This window comes from Equus caballus, chromosome 7 (genome assembly GCF_041296265.1).
Source record: "Equus caballus isolate H_3958 breed thoroughbred chromosome 7, TB-T2T, whole genome shotgun sequence".
Classification (NCBI taxonomy): domain Eukaryota; kingdom Metazoa; phylum Chordata; class Mammalia; order Perissodactyla; family Equidae; genus Equus; species Equus caballus.
In genome coordinates, this window is record NC_091690.1 from 2,674,549 (window position 1) to 2,698,900 (window position 24,352).

Below are 24,352 nucleotides of genomic sequence, written 5' to 3' on the forward strand. Positions count from 1 at the left end.
GTTGGCATCTAGAAGGTGCGGACCTACTGTGCGCCCAGCAGGGTGCAAAGAACTTTACACACATTCTTTCCTTTAGTCAGTCTTCCAAACGCCCCTGGGAAGTGGATGCTGGTGTTCTTTATATTTCTCAGATGAGGAAACCGAGGACTTAGCCAAAGGGACCCGGCTGGGGTGTGGCTGGAGATTCTCAGGACAGACCCCGGGGGTCCCTTGGTGGCAGAGAAGCAGAATTTGCACCCAGACCCGCTGGCTGGGAAGGAGGCAGCCACTGGGCCACCGTCTGTGGGACGGCTCTGGAGTCCCCGATGCAGGGGGTTGGCGCGGCAAGGGGGCCAGGAGGGTGCCACTCACTCACTCCTTCACAGATTCAGCAAGCGTTCCCCAAGGACGCGCCCCGGTGGTGCCAGTCCCCCGCGCCGACGCCTCCGGGCCAGCAGGGGTTAAGGCCAGCTGCTCCCACGTGAGAGCACCTTGCGACAGAGCCACACACCCAGCCGGCCGCCGGCCCGGGCTCCCTCACACCCGCCGGTCTGCCCTGCACATTGTCGCTGGTCCCACCTTTCTCGGGACCCGCCAGCCTGTTGCTGCCGAGAGGGACGGACAGCTGGGCTAACAGGTGGGCAGGCCTGAGCTCAGCCCCCAGGCCCCCTCCCCGCCCCGCATGCCAGCCGGCCACCCAGGCCCGGGCTCCTGCGGCCTCCTAGACAGGTGAGTCCCCCAGCCTGGGGATGGCTCTGCCCGCATCCCTGGGGCGCAGCCCCGCCTCCCCCTCCGCGGGGTCCCGGGACCCCCGTCACCTCCCCAGCTCCCCGGAAAGGGAAACTGACACTCCGTGTGGGCATCTGACACGGTTTCCAAAGGATTAGCTGCCGCCAGTTTCTGCCCCTGGCCGCCTGCCCGGGCGGCCGCAGCCACAGACTTGAAAGGGTCATTGTTGGCCCAGGTGACACTGGGAGGCCAAGGGGGCACTGGTTGGTCTCCGATCCCCCCACAGAGGAGGGGAGGCCCTGGCGGGGAGGCAGCCCGTCGCCTGGTTGGTGTCTGAGCCTCCTGGAAGTTCTTAAGAGGCCCCCAAGTTTGCAGAGCGTCGCCTCCCCCCACTGCTGGAACCTTGGGGAGCCGGGGGCGGGGGTCCCCAGAGGGCGCATCTCTCTTCTTGATTCGTCTCCAAGCGAAGACTCCCAAAGGGGAGACGCAGGAAGGGGCGGGGGCGGCCAGCGGTCACACAGTCTCCAGAACCTGGAGGCCACAGGGGGTCCAGCGGCAACAGCTCTTTCTGGGTCATTTGCTCCCAAAAGTGCAGGACAAAGCGAGCTTCGGGCCAGCCCGGTGTCCAATGGCGCCTTAGGGCCCTTTGTCCGGGACCAGGAGGGGCCCCGGGGCCGGGGAGTCGGGGCGTCCCAGACGCGGGGTGCAGAGCCAGCCCTGTATTTGGGGGGACTCCCAGGGAGAGGAGAGGCTGGGGATCTGGGGTGCGTGGGGTTCGGGGGGTCCATCTCGACCATCAGATCCTGCCCTGCCCGGGGTTGGGAGAGAAAACCCACAGAGCCTGACAGAGCTGGCCTCCCGCTCTCTGTGTAAACTGAATATAAGAGTCTCCGCCTCGCTGGGCTGCTGAGGGCGGGGAACAGATTCTTGTTGGGGATAAGCCGTCCCGCCCAAAATCAGAGCTCAGAATACCGGGGCATCTGCCCTCCCTGTGCGATGGAGGGGAAACTGGGGCTCAGAGAGGGCCACTCGCCTGGGGCTGCACAGCAATGCGGAGCTGTCAGGCAGACAGGAGAACGGGAAGCTCTGGGGGCTGCCCCGGCCCCCCAACCCCGTGCCCCAGGCTCAGCATCCTGTGAAAGCCCTGCCTCCCCGGCTCAGCGCCTCCGCCGGGCCCTGAGCTCTGAGGAAAGTCCCCAGCGGGAGTCTGGGATCCTGTCCTTCCTCCTGGGGCTGGGCCGGGCGCCAGGCGAGCAGTGTTTGCTCAGGGTGGAGCCAACACCCTTTGGAATGAGCTGAGGTTAGTGGGAGACCCGACTGGGAGGAGGGGTCGCCCGGGGAGCGAACCTGCACTGATGGAGCGCCTACTGTTTGCCGGTGGCATCTGGGCCTTGGGGATTCAGCAAGGCCCCGAAGATGCCTGCTCTCGTGGGGCTTATATTTTGGTGGGGGAAGATGAACAAGAGACAAGAGACCTAATAAGGAAGTAACTTGTATTCTCGGTTGTATCCTGGGTTAGAGGATGGTCAGTCAGACAGGAAAGAAAAGAGAAAAAAAGTGGGAGGTACCCCGACCGGAGTGACCCGGCGGGCGGGGCAGTGTTTTATAATCTGAAAGGAAAGGTCAGGGGAGGGCTTCTCACGAAGCCACATTTGAGCAAAGACTTGGAGGAAGTGAGTAGTTTGGGGATGGGCATTCCAGGGAGCAGGAACAGCATGTGCAAAGGCCCTGGGGCAGGGCTGTTGGAGGATCAGCGAGGAGGCTGTGGCTGGAGCAGAGGGAGGAGGGGGAGAGAGGGAGGAGGGAAGGCGGGGGGGGGGGAGGGGCAGGTTGTGTGGGGCCTGGGGGGCCGCGGGGAGGACTCAGCTCCTCCCCGAGGGAGGGGAGCCTGGAGGGCTGCAGGCTCAGGGGCTCCGCGCGCCCTCTGGTGGCCGCTGCGGGGAGGACAGGCTGGGGGGACAATGGCGGAGGGGACAGCGCTGGTCCAGGGGGCGATGCTGGGGGCCCAGGTGGAGGCAGAGGTGGGAGAAGTGGGCAGATTCTGGAAAGATTTTGGCAGAATGAACAGCTTTTGCCGACATCCCAGAGCCAACTTGGGGTCCCAGGTGACAGGGAAGAAAAGTGGGAAGAAGGTTCCGGAACTTCTAGGTGAGAGGGCCGGGTGGAGGTGGGTGGAAACCTCCCCGCGGAAGAGCCTTGAACGCCGAGGGAAGGCTTTCAGTGTTAGGACATTAAAGGATCATTTTTTCCCCCAAAAAAGATAAAACCACGACTCTCACACCATGTGGAACAAGCAGGCGGGTTCCGAGGTTACCGAACTCCCTCATTCGCGCGAACTCGCTCATTCGCGCGCGAATAGCGAGATTCCATACCAGTTTAAAGAGGAAAGTGGGACAGGACGGACCCACGGAGGCCTCGAAAACGCTGCGACGAATTTACAGGTCGATGCCAAGCGGCCCTCGGCCTCCGCGGGGTCCCTGTGCCGCCCGCTCCCCGGGATTTTCAGGGCGGGAAACCGGTCCGAGCAGCACCGAGGAGTCCGGGGGGGCCGGCCTGGCGCCGGGCAGACGCTCCGGAAATGCGCCGGGAGCCGGTGCCCGGGGGCTCTAGAATGTTCCAGAGCCGCAGGCCCCGCTTGGGAGCCGCGCGTTCCTCGGTGGCCCCGTTTGTGGCACGTCTCGTCTCTTCTCCCCGCTGGGCTGCGACCTTCCGCGGTCGGTCGTGTCCCCGCCCCCCGAGGAGGGCCTGAGATGCACGCAGTAGGTGCTCGATAAGTGCCTCAGTCGCTCCCTGGGAGCCACCGAAGATTCTAAACGGGGGAGGACGGGCAGATTCTGGGCGCCGCGGGCTCGGCCACGAGGCCCCCAGGGACCAGCAGTGTGGGGGGCACGGGGACCCGGAGTGGGGGGCTTCGGGGAGCCCGACTGGAGACAGGGACGGGAGAACGGGGGGGGGGGACGGAGGGCGGGGTCTGGACACAGACAATAGACCCTCAATGAAGACAGTTTCCAGGGGTCCCCCTCCAGCCCCGGGGACCCCGTCGTTCACCTTTGTTTTCCCCGCTGGGAACCAGATCCCTATGATACAGATGGGGAAACTGAGGCAGGAAGCAGCGGGGCTGGAATTCCGAAGGGGCCCTGAGCTTCCTCCCTGCTGTGGGGACCCTCCCGGGAGCCCCTCAGGCGGCATCCCCGGCTCCAAGCTGCTGGTCCTCCACGGTGCCAACTCACAGGACGTCCCTCGTCCTCTGTGCTTGTTGCCGAGCCAGCCGCGCCCGGAGGTGGCCCTTCCTGAAGCCCAGCGCCTGTGCCTGCTGCTCCTCCGGGCCTGCCCCAGGGCCTTTGCACGGGCTGTTTACTTCCTGGAACACCCAGGTCTCTCCGTGCTCCCGCCACCTCTCCTTCAGGCCTACTGTCCCCTCTGCCTGGATCCTTTGTCCCCTAGGTGACTCCTGCCAAACCCAGTTCTCAGCTCAGCGCCACCTCCCCAGGGAAGCCCTCAGGAGCCTCCAGCCGGGGCGTGTCTCCTGGCAGAGCTCTCGGAAGTCCAGGTCGGCCTCCCGAGGGGCACGATTGTGCGGGTCGCCCGGGCCCCCGGGGCTGCCATCAGGGCGCAGACCGTCTGTCCTGTGCGTACACAGTGGGCGCTCAAAAAGTGCTGTGGCCTGGCGGGCGGGCTGCAGCGCGGCCTCGGGGCATCTTTGGGTTCCGGTCAGACCTGTCGGGCCACAGGTGTGACCTCAGCCAAGCAGCCCGTGTGACCCCTCCGGGGGCCCTCAGCCCCGCCCCTGCCCTCTTGGACCTCAGTTTCCCCCCAGGTGCTCCGAAGGGGCAGAGCAGGGGCACCCTCGAGGCCCTTCCGGCCTGGTCCCCCTGCCCCCTCCTCCCCTCGTCCCTTCGTCCCCTCCTGGCTGATGGCGGCACTGCGTTCCGCCGGGAAGTCGATCCAGCCGGAGTCTCCTGTGTTCACGGCTCAAAGCGAGGGCTGGAAACGAGTCTGGAAACGAGTCTGCGGGGTGAACGACTGAATGGAGGGAATGAACGAATGAAGGACCGTGGCCTCGGCCACGCCCTTCCCTGAGCGGTGCCTTTCAGCGCGGTGGCCGAGGGGCCCTAGGGAGCCATCGAGTGTTCTTGAATGGAGGCAAGGATGTGTGAGGATAGACTGACACGTGTCCTGGGGGGCTGCCCTCTTCTTAGGGGGGTTTCATGAGAACAGACACAGCGATTTAAAACCCGCTTGACCCTGTTTTTCCTCAAACCGTCTTGTCCGTGGCCTGCTGGGGGCCAAACGGCATGCTGGGAAAGGCTGAGCCGTGGGTGGGTATACAGCAGGCGCCCAGCGAGCCTTGGTTTGGGGTCATGGTGTTGCCACGTGGGTCCGCACGGGGACTCTCTATGCATCTTATGCCTATTCACCCACTAATCCTTTGACGTGGGTCCTGTGATTTTCCCCATTTATAGATGGGAAAACTGAGGCACAGAGCGGTCACGTGGCTTACACAAGGTCGCACTGCTGGACCAGGACAGCGGATCACATCGCTGTCCTACTCCAGCCCCCGTTAAACCCTCCTAACCTTCACTCTGTCAGGGCTGTTATTTCCCCCAATTACAGATGGGGAAACTGAGGCCCAGAAAGGGGAAGTGACTTGCCTGGGGTCCCACAGCAAATAGGTGAGAGATCCAAGATTAGAACCCTTCCATCCCTCAAGTTCAAGTAGGTCCTTAGAAGGGGCTTCCTCAAAGGGTTATTGCCTGGGGGAGGGGGGGCCTCTGGGGACCCTTGAGGGGCTGATTCTGGCTGACGGGTGTCCCTGGACTTGTGTTTTTGGGGAGGACTCAGGTGAGGTGAGAAGCCAGCTTGGGGGCCTCAAAGACTTTGGGTATATTACCTGCCTGTTCACTTGGCAAACTCTTACCCAGCCTTCAAAACCCCAGCTGCAATGCCCCCTTCTCCAGGAAGCCTTCCCTGACCCCCGGTTTCCCCTCTGCCTCTCTCTTCCTCCAGCCTGGGCTTCCTCTCTGCGAGGCCTTGACTGGGTGAGGCTGGGAAGGGGCGTCTATGCCCAGATTTGCTGCTTCTACCTGGGGGGGGGGGTGAGCTGGGGCACAGGAGCAGCAGGGACACAACTGGTATTCCCCCCCAAGCCAGAAGGAATGTGGGCGGAGCCCCCGCCAGCTCCACCCAGGTGACCTCCTCCCTCCCTCCCGCAGGTGGCTGGGTGATCCCAGCTCTCGCCTTGGAGGGTGGGGCTGGGCAAGGGGCAGGAAGCCCGACCTTTACCGCCCCACCTTTGCCCTCGGGAGCCTGCGGGGTCGCCTCCCGCGCCGCCCCGCCCTCCGCAGCCGGGTAGCAGGCCAGGCCCCGCTGGCGAGGCTGTGCATCTTCAGCAAGTTCGCGTCTCTGGCACCCCCGGGCCTCAGTTTCCCCTCTGTGACATGCACTCAACCTCCCGGGGATGGGGCGACCCGAGGATGACCCGCCCCGCGCCCCGGAGGCCCAGCCCTCGACCAGCTCCCGACCCCCCGGGTCCCCTCCGCCGAGCCTCCGGGGGGGGGCGGGGCGGCTGTCGGGGCTGCAAGGGCTCCGCTCCGCGTGCGTCCGCCCGCCGGGTCTTCCTTGCAGCCCGGTCCGGCCCGTCCGCAGCCCCGGCCGCCGGCTCGCGTCCGGCTAAGCGGAAAACCCGGCCTGGGCTCCGCGCCCCCAGGACCCGGATCCTCGCCCGGAGCGGGAGCGAAGGCGGCGGGCGCGGCGCCCCGAAGGCGTGTCGCGCCGGGGGCGGGGCCGCCAGGGGACGCGGAGGAGGAAGACCGGCAGGTGCGGCCCGGAGCGGCGGGGCGGGCGGGAGGAGGGCGACAGCCGAGCGTCCCCGGCGCCCCGACCCTCCCAGCCTCCTCCCTGCCCCCGGGGTGGGGACCGGTTGACTGTTTCCAGGCCCCCCCTGGGGCCGGGGCGCTGGAGAACCCCGGGGTGGAGCATGGCGGTGAGATTCCAGGCAAGTAGCCCGGCGAGGGCAGGAGGGGGAGGGGCTCGGACTGGGGTGGAGACTGGGACCCGATCCGGGACCCCCAGACCACCCTCTGCCCGCCTAACAGATGGGGAAACTGAGGCCCAGCGGAAGGCAGTGGCTAGCCCGGGCTGCGTAGCCTCCGAAAGCTGCCTCGGGGGCGTCCTCTGCCCCAGGGTCACCGGGAGACCTGGGTTCAGATCCCGATTGTTCTGTGCAACTTCGGGCCAGCGGGTCCACGCGTCTCCGTCCTTTCTCTCTGAAGTGGCAATAGGCGCCTAATAAAGACCCACGCCGGTTCCCAGGGGCACCCGGCCGAGCTCAGCGGGACCCTGATGACGGACAGCGGGTGGTGACTTCGTCTGCGGGCTGGGGAGGCTTTGTGGGCGCGGCGAGGCTGCGGGACAGGAGACCGTTGATTGGCGCCTACTGTATACGGAGCCGTTCTCTCGCGTTACCCGGCAGAGATGGGGAGGGGAGCCCCGTGTCTCTGTTTGGGGGGACGTCGCCCTCCGAGGATGGAGCCTGAACTGACCCACGCGCCGTACTGGGTCTCAGATCGGGCTCCGGACGGGTAAACTGAGGCCGCAGGGGGCACGGGGCTCGCCGGGGCCACACCGCCCCAGGCTCTAGGGCCGGGCAATTCTGATTCCTTCGCGTCCTTCCAGGCAGCTCCCGGGATCCCCTCCCCGACTCGATGTGTGTGGCCCCCTCCCGCCCCTCCCCCTCCATTGTTCCCCGAGGTGGGGGCGGGGAGGGGGAGAGGGGACAGCGGCCCGGCAGCCACGTGCCCCCGGGCTGTGTGACTTGGTGCGACCTGTCCCCTCTGGACGCGACCTGCCCTCTCTGGACACGTGTCCTGCCCTTGCCAGGGGGTGGGGATAAGGCCCAGGCCCCGCCCCCTCGGAGCTCACCTGGACGGGGCTGCGCTGAGGGGGCTGGGAGCTCTGGACACACCTGGTTGAGTTCCTGGCCGAATGTGCCTTTTATTCCACCATTCACCCATTTCTCACACTCCGTCCCCTTGCTCGTCCTATGGCGATGGTGCTGGGCTCCACCCACCCGGAGTCCCCAGACTGGAGGGGTGTGAGGGAGACAGGCGGACTGGGATGTCCCAGGCCCCAGTAATCAGGGATGTAAGCTGCATGTATGGGCCCTTGGAGGAAGGGACGGTGGCCCTGGGGCTTTGAGGCATGAATAGGAGTTTGCCAGGGAGGACGGGATGTGCAAAGGCCTGGAAAGGAGGGCCCGGGAGATGCTGATACTGTCACCAGAGAGACAGCCCCGCCAGCCTTCACACCCCAAGAGGGAAGACCAGAAATTTGCAAATGGCGGATTAAACAGGACAGTTTAATGTGGTTTTAAATGCTGTGAATAAAGCGTAATAAATGAAGCACCCCGGGGAGATGGGATGCCAGGGAAGATTGGCTAGCCAAGGAGGACCCCCTGGAGGAGGCAGCGTCTGTGCTGAGACCTGAGGGGCAGGTCCCGGAGGGTGTCTCAGGCACAGGGGGCAACCAGGGCAGAGCTTATCTGAGGTGGGCTGCGGGGTCAACCTGGACCCCACGGGTGCGTGGGAGCCCCGGAGGGTGTTAGACAGACCTCCCGTATCCATGGAGGCGAAGCCGGCAAGCTGGGACAAGCCTGGGCCACCTGCGTGCGACAGCCCCTTCCCGGGGGCCCCGCTTCCCTGGGGGCTGTTTTCTTCAAATAAGGCCAGGAAATTAAAATTCCAGGAGGCCGTTTAACGACCCACAGTATAAAATCAAAGCAGGTAAAAAAGATTCTGCTTTGAAAAATAAGTTTGGAAGAAAGAAAAAAAAATGGGAAGGATGCTGCGACCCCCGGTTTGGAGTGAGGGTGCAAGGCAGGCCGCTGGGGCTCACACTGCGCTGTGTGACCTCAGGCAAGTTCCTGAACCTCTCTGGGCCCCAGTTTCGTTTCCTCCCCTGTGAGGTAGGAAGAGGAGCGGGGCCGCTTCCCGAGGTCGTTCGGGATGACAGGAAGGGGTTTTTGAGAGCGCTCGCTGCCGGCCGCGGGAAAAAGAATTGGGGGGGCGGGGACCCAGCTCACAGGTGGGGAAGCCGAGGGACCTGAGTGTGGATGGGGGCCCGACCACCTCCGCCTGGTTCTCTCTTCCGCTCCCGCTCCGGGAGCCGGGGATGCTGCTCACGGGGACCGGGATCCCCAAGAGAAGGTGCCGGAGTGCGGGGCGGCCGGGGACACAGGCTGGGGAGGGGGCCCCCAGGAGCAGGGCAGCCCGGCAGGAGGTAAGGGATGGGGGCTGCTTCTGGCGGCTCCGAGCCCCACTTCTCCCGGGGTCTCCACGCCCCCCATTCCCCGGGGTCTCCACCCCCCAGCCCCACCGGCTCTGTTGTCCTGGCAGTGACCTCCTGTCCTCACTCCTCCCTGCGTCCAGTAGACACGGGCTCCCCGCTCCTCCCAAGCGAGACAGACAGAAGTCTCTCCTCCCCGAAGCCCGTGTTCCGGCGCGAGCCGGAGGGTGAACAGATTTTAAAAACCTAGAAGATGTTCAGGGGTCACAAGTTCTATGAATCAGGGTGATGTCCAGGGAAACGGGCAGAGGTGGTCTGTTGGGGGCCGGAGGGGTGACTTCACCGAGGAGGCAAGTTCGGGCTCCTGGAAGGAGGAGGTGAGGGGGCGAGTCAGGTGGATATCGGACAGAACAGTGTCCCAGGCAGCAGGCACAGCCTGTGCAAAGGCCCTGGGGCAGGCCTGGGCCTGGCGTGCGGGAGGAACAGCCAAGAGGCCCATGTGGCTGGAACCGAGTGAGCTCCCTCTGCCTGCGGGCCTGGCTGGATGCCCCCCGGGCTGAGCCAGACCTTCCAGAGGGAAAAGGGCCATGAACTGGTCTTCCCTCCGCTCCCACCCCAGTTTGGTCATCTAAACTGGGATTTCTCAGCTTCGGCACTTTCAACACTTGGGGCTGGACCATTTTCTCTCTGTGGGGGGTTGAACAGCATCCCTGGCCCCCATCCACTTGATGCCAGGAGCTCGCATGGTGTGACAACCACAGATGTCCCTAGATGTCGCCCAGTGTCCCCTGGGGGGCAGAACGGTCCTCAGTTAAGAACCATTGACTTGGGGCCCAGCCCGATGGCTCAGTGGTTAAGTGCACACGTTCCACTTTGGCGGCCCGGGGTTCACCGGTTCGGATCCCGGGTGCGGACATGGCACTGCTTGGCAAGCCATGCTGTGGCAGGCGACCCACGTATGAAGTAGAGGAAGATGGGCACGGATGTGCGCTCAGGGCCAGTCTTCCTCAGCAAAAAACAAAAAGAGAGAGAGAGAGAGAGCCACTGACTTAAATCCATTTCACAGATGAAAAACTTGAGGTCTCAAGAAAGGCAGCATCTTGGCCACAGGCTGGGATCACGGGAGCGTCAGAGCCAGGCTCCTCCCCCAGGGCTGGGCTCCCTGGATGCTCCCAGGGACGTGCCACTTCCTCACGCCCCCGTCCCCGTCCCCTCCCGCCAGGTCTCGGACATGGAGGAGCTGACCATCTGGGAGCAGCACACGGCCACGGTCTGCAAGGTGAGGCCTCCCTCCGTCCCCCCCCGGGGGGGGTTCAGCTCAGCAGGACTCGAGAACCTGTGTCCCCATGGGGAGGGGACAGAAGCTCATCCTGGCTGTCACCCCCCCAGGACCCCCGCCGTGGCTTTGGCATTGCCATCTCTGGCAGCCGGGACCGGTCCAGTGGCGCGGTGGTCATTTCCGATGTGGTGCCCGGAGGGCCGGCCGAGGGCAGGCTGCAGTGAGTATGAGGTGGGGGGCGGGCCCCGCGGGGACGGAGCTGGGAGGCTGGAACGTGCTGGCACCTTCGGGCTCTGTTGACACCAGCCGGGAGCTGGCAGCAGGACAGAGTCAGCTACGTGACCCCCACGCCCTCCGTGGAAGTTCCTGGTCCTCCGATGAGGTTCCTGGGGTCATAGTGGCCCCAGGGTGCTCCTGGCACAAAAAGTCCTGGAAACCTTTTTTTTTTGGCCGGAGTGAAGCAGACGCAGTGTCCTGAGCCGTTGGGAGCAGGCGGCTCCTGGGAGCTCTGCTGGGAAATGATTCTGGGCCCCGAGTGGCTCATGGGTGATATGGCTCAGCCCCGACTCGGAGAATATGAGGGATAAACGGCTCCATGGGCCCAGGGGCACCAGGGAGGTGGAGGCAGGCCTCGTAGACCTGGGGGTGCCTGCCCCGAAGGTGGGTGGTGGGGGGCCCCCCGTGGGAGGCCTCCTCCCTGAGACCCGGCCTCCCCCCACCCAGGACTGGGGACCAGATCGTCATGGTCAACGGGGTCTCCATGGAGAACATGACCTCCAGTTTCGCCATTCAGATCCTTAAGACGGGCACCAAGGTGGCCAACATTGTGAGTGGGGTCGGGGGGAGGGCCCGGCTCGGCCCCCACTGGGTCCCGCTGCCCGAGGACAGCCCAGAGCGGGCGGGGGTCCCCCAGGGCCACCGGTGCATGGACAGAGCCCTGAGCTGCCCCCTCCCTGCCCGCCTCCCCTCACAGACGGTGAAGCGACCCCGGAAAATCCAGCTGCCCGCCACCGGGGCCGGAGGGGCCGGCCTGGGACACCAGGACTCGGACGACGAGGCCGACCGCGGCCGGGGCTACGACGGGGACACATCCAGCGGCTCCGGCCACTCCTGGGGCGAGCGCTCCCGCCGGCCGAGGGGGGGTCGCCGGAGCCGGGCCGGTGGCTCCGAGGCCAATGGGCTGGCCCTGGTGTCCGGCTTCAAGCGGCTGCCGCGGCAGGACGTGCAGATGCGGCCCGTGAAGTCGGTGCTGGTGCGGAGGACGGACAGTGACGGTGAGCGGCCGGCCGGCTTGGGGACCGTGGGGCTCGGCGTCCCCGAAAGGGGGCCACACTGCTGCCCTGTTCTCGTCTGGTGCGCGGCGGGCAGGATAATGGGCCCCAAAGACGTCCCCATCCTGGTCCCCAGACCCGAGGACATGTCACCTCAGTAAAGGGACTCTGCAGATGGGCTAAGTTGAGGCCCCTGGGATGGGGGTGACCTGGGAGTCCCCGGGGCCCAGGGTCATCCCAGGGTCAGAGGCCGAGATGGAGACGCTGTGCTGCTGGCCGTGTAGACAGAGGAAGGGGCCCGGAGCCCAGGACGCGGCACCTCTGGAAGCTGGAGGAGGCGGGACACGCTCCTCCCCTGGGGCCTCCGGGACCCGCCCTGTCCTCACCGGGAATTTAGCCCCATGTGACTCATTTCAGACTCTGACCTCCGGCCCCGAGAGTTGACAATCTCATGTTGTTTTCCAGCCACTCAGTTGGTGGCCATTTGTGACACAGGCCCCAGGAAACTCACCCAGGTGACATCACTAGGGTGTCACCGCAATCGAATTGCCTTCTTGACACCGACCACAGGGATGTGACCTCTGACCCGAGTTTCCCTTCAACGGTGGCAACGTGACCTTAGGGTTCTGGTCCGGTCGCGAGGTGACAAGGGACGCTGGCACGTCTGCTCCCCACGTCGTCGTTTTAAGAACAACAGTCACATCCTAAAAACCCTAATCGCGATGTCGCTAAGGGTATCGGGGCCCTGACGTGGGAGCCCCGACGGTGGTGTCATCGGGGCGTCAAGAAGAGGGGACTCGGCCTCTGCTGCGTCTCAGGCCTCCCTGTGACCTCCGTGTGATGACGCCAGAGTCCTGTGGTGACATCGCACGTCCCACCTCATTGTCACCGTCGGGACAGCCCTGGTGTGACCCGGCGGGAGCCCGGCCTGGCCCTCCCTGCAGGACAGGGGCCCGGAAGGCGGACAGAGCCAAGGGCAGGCGGGAAGGCAGAGCTCCGAGAGCCCAGACCCCAGCCCCTGCCTCAGTTTCCCCTCTTCCCCCCCACAGAGTTCGGGGTCAAACTGGGCAGTCAGATCTTCATCAAACACATCACGGATTCGGGCCTGGCCGCGCGGAACCGCGGGCTGCGGGAGGGGGACCTCGTCCTACAGGTGAGCCAGGCTCCCGGCGGGGGCGGGGCAGGGAGCCCGAGTCACTCGGCAACGTCAGCCGAGCTGGCCCCGAACCGCTTGCCGTCTGCATTGTTACCTGCCTCCCAAAGGTTGGAGGTGGCGCCAGGATGCCCCCTCCCCCATCTGCTGCTGATCCATTGCCAAATGTCGGTTTCTAGTACCCCCTTGGGGTTGTCTGTTTCTAGTGACCCTGAGGAATTGTCTGTTTCTAGTGGTTTGGGGCCGACACTGGAAACAGCTTGGTGGGGGGACTAGAAACTCACAATTCCCAGGGTTGCTGAAGACCAGGCACTCCCAGGGGAAACTGTTACAAAGGGATTCCCGGTCTGAGTGGAGGGGACATCGTCCTCCCCAGGGACTGTGTTTCTCACCCACCTCGAGATGTCTGTTTCCGGTCCCTTTAAGTATCCTCCCCCCTTCCTCCATTCCAGTTGTTTCTAACATCTGTTCCGAGTCTCTCCTGAGAGCTTTTCTTTCCTAGGGAGACGGGGAGAGTCCACCCGTTTCCAGTTTTTCCCTAATGCCTCCCATCCCGCCTAGAAAATTGTGTCTAGAATTCTTGTGGAAGTCAGTTCTTGGCGTAGTCCCTTGTCACGGCAGGAAGCCAGGGCTGTCATTTCCTCATGAGAATGTCTGTTTTTAGGAAGCCCCAAGGATTGTGTGTTTCTAGTCCCCCCACCAAACCATCTGTTTCTAGTTCCCCCTATCTCTGGTTAACTCACCTCCTCTCCTCCTTCCGGGTCCCTTTTAGATCAACGGGGTGTCCAGTGAGAATCTGTCGCTGAGCGATACTCGGCGACTGATCGAGAAGTCGGAAGGGAAGCTCACCCTGCTGGTGCTCCGAGACCGAGGGCAGTTCCTGGTGAACATCCCGCCGGCCGTCAGTGACAGCGACAGCTCCCTCATGGAGGGTGAGGGGCCAGGAGGCAGGCCGCGGGGGATGGTGGGGGGTGCTGAATGGAGGGCGGAGCAGGCGGGGGGTCCCCGAGGCTCAGAGAGGGACAGAAACTTGCCCAAGGCCACACAGCTGGTCAGGGCCGGTCTAGGTCCCTTTGCCTCGAGGGGCCTCGATGTTCCGAGCGGTGAAATGGTCCAGCCCGGAAGGCGTGACTGTGGCTCACGGGGCGCCCTCTCCCCCGCAGACATCTCGGAACTCGGCTCAGAGGTGTCTCAGGTGCCGCCCTCCCACATCCCGCCGCCACCCCGGCACGGGCGGTGGAGCCCAGATGGCAGCCGATCCAACTCCCCTGTGTATGTACCCCTGTCGGCCGGGAGGGGATCATGGGCATGTCTTTGCCAGCGGGGGGGGGTAGCCTTGAGGGTGCAGTCCCGGTGGCCTGCCTGGAGGAGGCCTTCCCTGTCCACACACAGTCCTTCTTGCCCCCAGTATGTGGCTCTGGGTTCTCAGCACGGGAGAACCAGATGTGGATCAATGATGCGGAATGAACTGAATTTTTTTTTTCTAGAAGCCTTTTGACCCAAGAAGACTCCCTTTTAGGGATTTATCTTGGGGGCAAAAGAGCCGTGGGTGTGTGCAGGGACCGGGGCGCACCAGCGCTTCTGCTGCGTTCTGTGGGTCACGCAGACCAACCCTGGTTCAGCGTGGGAGGGCGACTCCAGCAGGCCGGGACTGCCAGGAGGTGGCGTCACGGGGGGGCCATCTCGGAGGCCAGAGGAGAGTCCGCCCCAAAGCCCCAACTCTTAGGGTGCTAACTAACGATGACAAAAGGAGATGATGCGCACGTGTGCTCCGCCCACAGCGAATGCTCAGTCCGTGAGCGGCTCTTCCGCGCTTTATGACGATTCTAACATACTCTCGCTCGGGAATACTAGACAGCCGTGAAAAAGGATGTCTTGGAGAGTGTATTTAAAAGGGCCAGGAAAATGCGCTGGCGTCGTGTGGGATGAATGAACCAGCTTGCAGGACACAGGGCAGCATTTCCCACAGTCCTGGAAGCTGCAAGTCCACGATAAACGTGACCGTTTGTGACAGGCTCATCTCATTTCGAGCCAGCCCGAAAGGAAGCCTTGACTTGACTCAGCCATCCCCAGGGCTCAGAGGAGGAAACTGAGGCTCAGAGAGGGAGAGCCATGGGCCCGAGCTCACACAGCCAGGAAGGGGCAGAACTAGGATTTGAATCTGAGTGCAGCTAAAATCCTGGGGCCTGCCCGGTGGCGCAGTGGTTAAGTGTGCACGTTCCACTTCGGTGGCCTGGGGTTCACGGGTTCAGATCCTGGGTGTGGACATGGCACCACTTGGCACACCATGCTGTGGTAGGTGTCCCACATATAAAGTAGAGGAAGATGGGCACGATGTTAGCTCAGGGCCAGTCTTCCTCAGTAAAAAAAAAGTCCTAAAAATCACTCCTCGACATCCCCCTGCACCAGGGAGAGCCCCCGGCTTCGGCGGGAAGGTTCCGGGGACTCCAGAAGCATCTCAGAACCAGGTGAGCCCAGGGCGGGTGGGTGGTGACTCTGAGCGCCCTCCCCTGATTTTTCTGATCCCTGCCAGTGAGGCTGTTCCAGGCAGAACAGAAAGGTTGCCACGGGCCTGGGAGGTCAGGGACAGCTCCCTGGGAAGGGACGAGGACTGGGTGACGGCTTTCCACATGGCAGGGCCACCCAACAGCAAAGGTTGGGGGGCCGGACCGGCCCCTGTGCTTGGGAAAGAGACCACTGTTCCCTTCCAGACTCCGCCAGGCCGCGCAGCTATGACATCTACAGGGTCCCGAGCACTCAGAGTGTGGAGGACCGTGGGTACGTGCCCCGTGGGGGTGTTGGGGAAACAGGCCTGGAGGGGTGGGGGCTCTCCAGGGACGCCCACCGGCCCGTCTCCGCCTCCCCCCGCAGGTACAGCCCCGACTCTCGGGTGATCCGCTTCTGCAAGGGCGCGAGCATCGGGCTGCGGCTGGCGGGGGGCAACGACGTGGGCATCTTCGTGTCGGGGGTGCAGGCTGACAGCCCGGCCGACGGGCAGGGCATCCAGGAAGGCGACGAGATTCTGCAGGTGACCGCGGGTGGTGGGTGGTACCCGGGGGGTGGGGTCTCTCACGGCTTGTGTGTCCTCCCCTGGGGCTGCCCTGGGGACCCGCCAGACCCCCCCAGACATTCGAACATATTAACGTCTCCCCGTCTGTGTCATGACCTCGGTCGGGTCATGCCTTGGTGGCATCTTAATTCCCCCACAATTGTCATCCCCCATGGTCACTTTATCGTCTCCTTGTCTGTGCGACTGTGTCTTCACTTTTGACTGTCACAAAATTTCGACCAGCGTCATCCCGTCACAGCTGTGGCCCCTGCCCCCACGGTTTGAAGTTGGGGACCCGCTGCGCCTCGGTTCTCCGTGCGCGTGTTGCAGGGCCCGGGTCCCGTTTCTGGGCCGAGACCCCCGTCGGCCCGTGACACCCGAGCTGCTGCAGGGGGACGCCCCGGTGGAAAGCCGCGTCCCATCGCCGGGGCCCCGATGGCGGCTCTGGAGGCAGCTGGGGGGGCTCTGTCCAGAAGAAGAGCTGGGGTCTCGGGCCTGGCCAGGGGGCACCCCGGGCTGAGTCCCATCTGGACCCCCTTCCTGGCAGGTGAATGACACGCCGTTCCGGAACCTGACCCGCGAGGAGGCCGTGCAGTTCCTGCTGGCGCTGCCGCCCGGCGAGGAGGTGGAGCTGGTGACACAGCGGAAGCAGGACAGTGAGTGTGGGGCGAGGGGTCCCTGGGGGCTGGGATCCTGGGGGGCCGGGGCAGCAGCCCAGCCAGCTCATGGACCGCCCCCACCCCCATCCCCACCCCATCCCCACCCCCACCCCATCCTCAGTCTTCCGGAAAATGGTGCAGTCCCGTGTGGGCGACTCCTTCTACATCCGCACCCACTTCGAGCTGGAGGCCAGCCCGCCGTCCTGCCTGGGCTTCACCCGGGGGGACGTCTTCCACGTGGTGGACACGCTATACCCGGGCCCCGGGCAGAGCCACTCCCGTGGAGGCCACTGGCTGGCGGTGCGCGTGGGCCGGGACCTCCGGGAGCAGGAGCGGGGCATCATTCCCAACCAAAGCAGGTGGGGACCGCGCCTCAGTTTCCCCGCTAGGAATGGGCATGGTGTCGCTCCTTAGTGGTGGTGATGGTTGACGTGAGGAGGTGCCGTCTGCACTTGTGTCAGTGTCCTAGGGCCACTGTCCCAGCTCCCCACAAACTTAGTGGCTTCAAACAGCATGCATTGATCATCTCACGTTCTGGGGTCTGGAGTCCTAAACCCAGGGGCGGGCAGGGCGGGTCCTTCCGGAGGCCCCAGGGGAGGAGCGTGTCCCGCCTCCTCCAGCTTCCAGAGGCGCCGCGTCCTGGGCTCGGGGCCCCTTCCTCCGGCCGCACGGCCAGCAGCGCAGCGTCTCCATCTCGGCCTCTGACCCTGGGATGACCCTGGGCCCCGGGAATCCAGTGTCACCCCTATCCCAGGGGCCTCGACTTAACCCATCTGCAGAGTCCCCTCTGCCCCGTGAGGTGACACGTCCACGGGTCTCAGGATTGGGATGGGGACGTCTTTGGGACCATTATTCTGCCGACCCCCGTGCTCAGTGATCTCCCCCCCTCCCCAGGGCGGAGCAGCTGGCCAGTCTGGAGGCGGCCCAGCGGGCCCTGGGGACGGGGCCCGGCGCCACAGCGGCTTCCAACACGCGGGCCGAGTTCTGGCGGCTGCGGGGTCTTCGTCGGGGCGCCAAGAGGACGACCCAGCGGAGCCGAGAGGACCTGTCTGCTCTGACCAAGCAGGGTCACTACCCACCGTACGAACGCGTGGTGCTGAGAGAAGGTGGGCCCCGGGGTGGGAGGAGCTGCGGGGGGCCCCCGAATAAGGTTGTTCGGAAGTAGAGATATAATGCGAGAGCCACACAGAGGATCTGGAAGAGAAGTCGTTGGAAATTATTTTATTTTATTTAACATCCTCTAGTCAAAGTATCTGAGCAGGTAACCCATAGGAAAATGATGGAGGAGCCAGTTCACGTTCTTTGGTTTTGTTGTGAGTCTTTGAGGTCTGGTGTGTATTTTGCACCCAGAGTGCGTCTCCCATCAGACGAGCCACATTTCAAGTGCTCGACAGTCACACGTGGCCACGTGGCGGCCACACCGGACAGCACAGCGGGAGGCGTTCTATCTTTAGTGGGTGCTGCTGTTTCTAGGTTGTCAGCTGGAGGTAAATAGATGCCCTTAGAGATACACACTCACCCGTGGTCAGGTGTTCAGACCAAAATGTGTCCACGCATCTTCACAGCAGCATGATTCACGGTAGGCAAAAAGCGGAAACAACCCAAGTGTCCATTAGCTGATGAGTGGATCCACACAATATGGTCCATCCATGGAATATTACGCAGCCGTGAAGAGGAGCGAGGCCCTGACACGGCTGCACATGGACGGACCTGCACACACGACACTCAGGGAGAGAAGCAGACACAGAAGGACACACGGCGTGTGACCCCATAGACGGGAAACGTCCAGAACAGGCCGATCCACAGACAGAGATTGGGCTCGTGGGGGCCAGGGGGTGGGAGTCACTGCTGATGGGGACGGGGTTTTTTTGGAGGGTGATGGAATGTTCTGGACTAGTCATGCTAGTTGCACAACATTATGAGTGACCTAAATGCCACAGAATTGTCCACTTGACAATGTACAGGTTGAAAAAGGAAATTTCGTGCATGCGTATTTTGCCGCTGTTTAAAAATGAAACCAGCACACAGATGCCGTCCCTCTCTGGGAGTGGGGGCGGGGCCGGGGAGCAGGCTCTTCTGGATTTCCAGAAGGAAAGAGACTCAGCGCTCGCCCACGGCCTCGGGGAGGAAAGATTAAGGCCAGGTGCAGAGGGAAGGCTTCCACAAGGAAGGGCGGAAAAAACGGGCAGAGCCAGGCGCCCGGGCGGGGAGGGCTGATCTGCTCTCTTCCGCTGGGGCTCCGGCGTCCAGACGAGAAAGACTTAAGAATAAAAGGCATGTGCTTAATTTCCACCCCAGCCGAGGAGACTTTAGAAATCTGACTGTCTCGTGCTTTCAGAGCAAGAGCCAGGCCTAGAAAGAGAGGAAGGGAAGGGATGATGCAGAGGGGCCACTCGCCTCCCTCCCTTCAAGATGCCTCTGCGCCCTTTTCCTCGTGGGTAAAAGGGTCATCGGCTAGGCCAGGGGTCAGCAACTCCTCCTGGAAAGGGCCACACAGTAACTATTTTTGGTTTTGTGGGTCCGATGGTTTCTGTTGAAACTCCTCAAATCTGCACGAAGGCAGCCAGACATGGTCCATAAAGGAATGGACATGACTGAGTGCCAATAAAGCTTTATTTACAAACACAAGCAGTGGGCCGGATGTGGCCCTCAGGTTGTGGTTTGCTGAGCCCTGAGTTAGCGAGGTTCGATCACTCTAACAGACCCCAAGTGACAGCTGCAGAATCAAAAAAGAAGTTTCTGTTTCGAGGAACAGTCCCGGTGTCAGCAGCGGAGCAGGTTCTGGCTGCTTCACGGTTTCAGCGCCCCAGGCTCCTTCTGTCTCGTTTTTCTGGCTTACTGTGTGGTCCAAGGAGGTGCACCCACAGCCACATTCCAACCAGCTGGAAGGGGAAGGAAGGCAAGGAGGGCCCGCCCCTTTCCTGGAAGGATGTAACCCAGAATTGCATATATCAATTCTGCTTGCACCCCATTGGCCAGAACATAGTCACATGGCCATCCCTAGCTGCAAGGGAGGCTGGGAGATATAGTCTTTAGCTGGGCAGCCATGGGCAAGATGCTCAGCCCTTTCCTCAAAGGTTATAACCCAGGATTGCATACAATTCTGCTTGCACCCCATTGGCCAGAACTTAATCACACGGCCATCCTTAGCTGCAAAGGAGGCTGGGAGATGTAGTCTTTAGCTGGGCAGCCATGGGCAAGATGCTCACCCCTTTCCTTGAAGGATACAACCCAGAATTGCATATATTAATTCTGCTTGCACCCCATTGGCCAGAATATAGTCACATGGCCAGTCCTAACTGCAAGGGAGGCTGGGAGATGTAGTCTTTAGCTGGGCAGCCATGGGCAAATGCTAGCCTTCTTTGCCACAAATAAGGCCGTGATTCTTGTCATTGTCTCTCTGTCCCTCAGCCAGCTTCAAGCGCCCCGTGGTGATCCTGGGACCCGTGGCAGACATCGCTATGCAGAAGCTGACTGCTGAGATGCCTGACGAGTTTGAAATCGCAGGTGAGAAACCAGGTCCTTTGGCCACCTCGAGGGAGAATCATTTCACAACCCTTTCCGAGCCCCTGGGGCTGGCACAGCTTGAGGAGGGGGCTGCTAATGAGGCGACTTGCGGGAAAGAGTTGAAACAACCATGGCAAATGCGAGGCAGAGGAGCCACCCTCCAATTCCCCAGGCCAGACATCCTCAATCAATCCTGGCACTGTCTGGACCGACCCTCAGAATCCTTCTTAACACAGTTCGCCAGCAGCCATCGCCAGTTGAGCCGATGTGCCACCTGTTCCTTCTCTTGTTCAAGAGATGTTTACTGAGCTACAGACACAGTGTCGAACAAGACACACAAGGTCCCCCCAGGAGACCAAAAATTAACAACTACACAAACAATTCATCCAGAGGAGGGGTCAGCAAATGACAGCTCCCGGGCCACAGCTGGCCCACGGCTGTCCTTGGACGGCCCGCTGACTGAGAATGGTGTTCACACACTTTTGACGGTGGAAAAGGAGTTCGTGATGAAACATGATGCGACACGTGACGGGGACGTGAAATGCGAATGTCAGCGCCTGTCAATAAAGTTTTATCGGCACACGGCCACGCCCACTGGGGGGAGAAGATGAGAGAGGGGGACAAGGACAGACGGTGAGAGGGGCGGCGGCACAGCGTCCTAAAGCTGAGGGTCTCGGGCCTCGCCTGCCTTCCAGAGGCTTCTCCAGAAGTGGAGGCAGGGGCAGGTCAATGTCAACCGCAGTCAGATGCCACGTCCCACCCGGCAGGACAGGGTGGCCCTGGGACACGAAACAGCGTCTGTGAGGACCGGGAGAAGTCGGCCCCTCGTGTGTGGCTGGCGGGAGTGGAAGGCGGGCTGAGGGTCCTCGACAAGGGAGACGTTGAGTTCACCACGTGGTCCAGCAACCCCGCTCCTGCGCCTCCACCCCCCTCAAAAGCGGGGGCCCCAAGAGATGTGTGTGCACCCGTGTCCGCGGCAGCGTGAGTCACAGCGGCCTGAAGCAGAGGCAACCCGGGTGTCCGTGGATGGGGGACAGACGCACACAGTCTGTCCATCTACACCCTGGAATATTATGCAGCCGTGAAAAGGAAGGAGAGCCTGACGCCTGCTCCCACGTGGACGGACCTGGAGGACGTGATGCTCAGGGACGTGAGCCAGACACAGAGGGACACACTGTGTGGACCACTCACAGGAGGTCCCCAGAGGAGCCACATCCACAGAGACAGAAAGTGGATGGGGGGCCAGGGGCTGGGGGAGGGGTGGGAGTCAGTGTTTCATGGGGACAGAGCTTCAGTTTGGGGAGATGGAAAGTTCTGGAGACAGATGGAGGGGATGGTGGCACAACCGTGTGAATGTGCTTCATGCCGCTGAGCTGTGTGCTTAAAATGGTAAATTTTATGTAATGTGTGTTTTACCACAATGTAAAAAATAGGCCAGGCTGTGTCCCCCTGGGTTGTGGGCCCGGGGGCAGGGCCATCAGGAGGGCTTCCTGGAGGAGGCGTGGCAGCATCCCAGGTCCTGGAGGACAGAGGGGGCCGGGAGAGCCACTTCCCTTGGGTCACAGCCCGAGCACAGGCCCCGAGTCCGGCCGAGCCCAGGACAGCGGGTGGCTGGAGCAGACTGTGCTCAGGCCCCAACCCTGAGCAGGTGACCCTATGTCCCCGAGACTCAGTTTCCCCATCTGCCAGATGGGCCAGCGACAGGAGGAGTGCGGGCGAGTCGGGGTGGGGGAGGGTGGTGCTCCGTCCATCCGGCCGAGGGGAGCCCCGGCGGTTCTGTGGGGGGAGCGGCGGGAGGACGCGATCTGAGGGCTGCGCCGCCCCTCCCCCCGCAGAGAGCGTGTCGAGGACGGACAGCCCCTCGAAGGTCATCAAGCTGGACACCGTGCGGGTCATCGCCGAGAAGGTAAGACGGCTGCGCGGCGGGTCCCGTTTCCCGGCTGGGGAAACCGAGGCCCAGGTGGTCTCCCACAGAGCCCCCTCTTGGAGGGAGGCCTGGTGATGGGGGCGGGGGGCTCGAGAGGGACAGAGCCCGCCCGGAGCCCCGCAGCCGCAAACCCCGGGAAGAGGCAGAGAGACTCAGACTGGGGCTCCGGGGCCCAGGACGCTGCGGGTGTGTGAGAGGCTGGGGTCCACTCTGACCGCAGACTCGTCCTCTCCCTCTCTCTCTCGGCTTCGTCCCGCTGTCTGTTCCGGCCTGTGCAGGACAAGCACGCGCTCCTGGACGTGACCCCCTCGGCCATCGAGCGCCTCAACTACGTGCAATACTACCCGATCGTCGTCTTCTGCGTCCCCGAGAGCCGCGCGGCCCTCAAGGCGCTGCGCCGGTGGCTGGCCCCCGCCTCCCGCCGCAGCACGCGCCGCCTCTACGCGCAGGCGCAGAAGCTGCGCAAGCACAGCGACCACCTGTTCACAGGTGGGGCGGGGCCTGGGGGGTCCGGGGTCCGGGCTGGGGGGCGGGGCCTGGGTCTCGGCGCTCACGACCCCGCCCCGCAGCCACCGTCCCCCTGCGCGGCACGAGCGACGCCTGGTTCCAGGAGCTCAAGGGCATCATCCGCGAGCAGCAGACGCGGCCCATCTGGACGGCCGAGGACCAGGTGACACGGCCGGGGCGGGGTCACGACCTGGTGCCCGGGGCGAGGTCGGTTCGGGGCCGGCCTCAGCCTGGAGTTGGGCAAGGTCAAGGTCAGACTCCTGGGGGTCAAGGGTTAAGCCTCAAGCTGAGGCCTGGGCGTCCGGGGTGACCCTGGGGTTGAGGGTGAGGGTCTTGACCCGGTCGGGCCGGGGGTCCACTCAGCCAGACCCCCCCGGCCCCGCAGCTGGACGGCTCCTCCGACGACAACCTGGACCTCCCGCTGCGCGGCCTGGGCGACAGCTCGGCGGACCTGAGCTGCGACAGCCGGGTCAACAGCGACTACGAGACGGACGGCGAGGGCGGCGTCTACACGGACGGCGTCTACACAGACGGCGACTACACGGACGGCGAGGGTGGGCGGCACACGGACGGGGACGAGGAGCCCCCCGTGCCGGCCCTGGCTCGGTCCTCGGAGCCCGTGCTGGCGGACGAGCCCCCGAGCCCGCGGGGTCACCGGGCGGCCCAGGTGAGCAGGGCACGCGGGGCGGGGACACCCGGGGACCCGCCTTCCACCAGATGCCTGGGAACCGAAGCCTCTCTGATCAGATCTGAGTCACTGAGCAACTTCGGGGAAATGCTGTGCCCTCCGGGCCTGAGTTTCCGTGTCCGGGACACGGGCCAGGTGATCAAATCTGGACGCCACTGGGTGGTTGTTCGAACTCAGGTCCCCGCCCATGGTGGCCCGTGTGTAACAAGTATTTCCTCAGCTCTCATTCCCGTGGGGCCACCTCAGCCCCCCCCAACCCGGCTGTGCATTCAGGGAAGGCCCCCTCCCTCCGGACCCTCTGGGTCCGCGTGGAAACGTGCAGATCCATGAGGTCTGCCGTCACAGTGGTGCTCCTGGGGTTGTGCAGTGCCCGACCTGCTCAACTGTCCGTGGCAGCCTGGCAGTCTTCTAAGCACTTTACACACGTGAACTCATTTACAGACTCCTGACGACAGCCATCTGAGGAACTTTCCAGAAGGGGAACCCAATTCCCCCTTTGCTGACGGGCCAGGAGCTCAGCCATGGCCTTCCCCTGTCCCCCCACTTCCTCACTTCAAATCAGGGATGGGTTTCGGACTCGCATGGGGACAAGGGGGACGGGGGGAACATTCATCCCGATTTGTCATCCTTTTGCGGGAAGGGTTAACTGCTTTTCTCTGGCTCCAAGGTGGACAGCCGCCACGTGCAGGCTCCGAGGCGACAGGACAGCATGCGGTAAGGGCCCCTGGGCCCCACACTGGGGCCTCAACCATTTCCCGGGACTCAGGCTTCCGGGGTTAGCAAACCCTAGAATGAAGCCACGCCTTCATGGTGCTCCTGGCCAAGCGGGCAGGACAGAGCCGCTCTGGGCCCATGGAGCTGGGGCCATGGGGAGTAGGGACCCTCTTCCTGAGAGGATCGTGAAGCCTTCCTGAAGGCCAGGGCACTGCAGCTGGGGCTTTGAAAGATGTGTAGGAGTTCGTTAACAAGACCCCACCCCCAAGTGCCCAGTCTTGTTTGTGCTGTCTACACCCGAGGTGCCTCCCACAGAGCAACCTCAGTTAATGGTAGGGACGCTCCCGCCCTCCCCACCTGCAGCCCCTCTTCCATTTCCTGCTCCCCAGGATGTATGAGCAGGAAGCTTTGCGGAAGAAGTTCACACGAGCGCGAGACGTGGAGTCCTCCGATGAAGAAGGCTACGCCTGGGGCCCGGCCACCGATCTGTGACCCCTCCCTGGAGCTGGGCCTCAGTTTCCCATCCAGGACCCGGACCCCTGCCTCCTTCCCCGTGGTGTTTAATAAATGGAGTATTTTCGCAGCTGCGGCTTCTAGTGGCTTCCGG

General features: G+C 63.2%; 1 protein-coding gene across 2 annotated transcripts; it reads left to right on the forward strand.

The window, feature by feature from the left end:
* Positions 1-468: 468 nt before the first annotated feature.
* TJP3 (tight junction protein 3) lies at positions 469-24,328 on the forward strand. Of its 2 annotated transcripts, none has more exons than XM_023644407.2 (21): positions 469-708; positions 10,214-10,270; positions 10,381-10,490; positions 10,994-11,096; positions 11,244-11,544; positions 12,591-12,694; positions 13,467-13,626; positions 13,858-13,966; positions 15,104-15,162; positions 15,406-15,472; positions 15,566-15,722; positions 16,291-16,399; positions 16,524-16,761; positions 17,297-17,508; positions 19,814-19,909; positions 21,745-21,815; positions 22,115-22,325; positions 22,406-22,506; positions 22,729-23,010; positions 23,699-23,745; positions 24,135-24,328. In XM_023644407.2, the coding sequence occupies exons 2-21, from the start codon at positions 10,223-10,225 to the stop codon at positions 24,235-24,237; spliced, it is 2,688 nt and encodes an 895-aa protein (XP_023500175.1). In that variant the 5' UTR covers positions 469-708; positions 10,214-10,222; the 3' UTR covers positions 24,238-24,328. The 2 variants fall into 2 exon arrangements, with proteins under 2 accessions (XP_023500175.1, XP_023500174.1); XM_023644406.2 differs by lacking the exon at positions 469-708 and adding an exon at positions 6,506-6,703.
* The last annotated feature ends 24 nt before the right edge of the window (positions 24,329-24,352 follow it).

What these genes read in the sequence shown, in the direction of transcription:
- TJP3 (XM_023644406.2), top strand. An exon ending in ACACGGCCACGGTCTGCAAG is followed by an intron (nt 10,271 to 10,380) that starts GTGAGGCCTCCC and finishes TCACCCCCCCAG; the next exon opens with GACCCCCGCCGTGGCTTTGG. An exon ending in ACGCGTGGTGCTGAGAGAAG is followed by an intron (nt 17,509 to 19,813) that starts GTGGGCCCCGGG and finishes TCTGTCCCTCAG; the next exon opens with CCAGCTTCAAGCGCCCCGTG.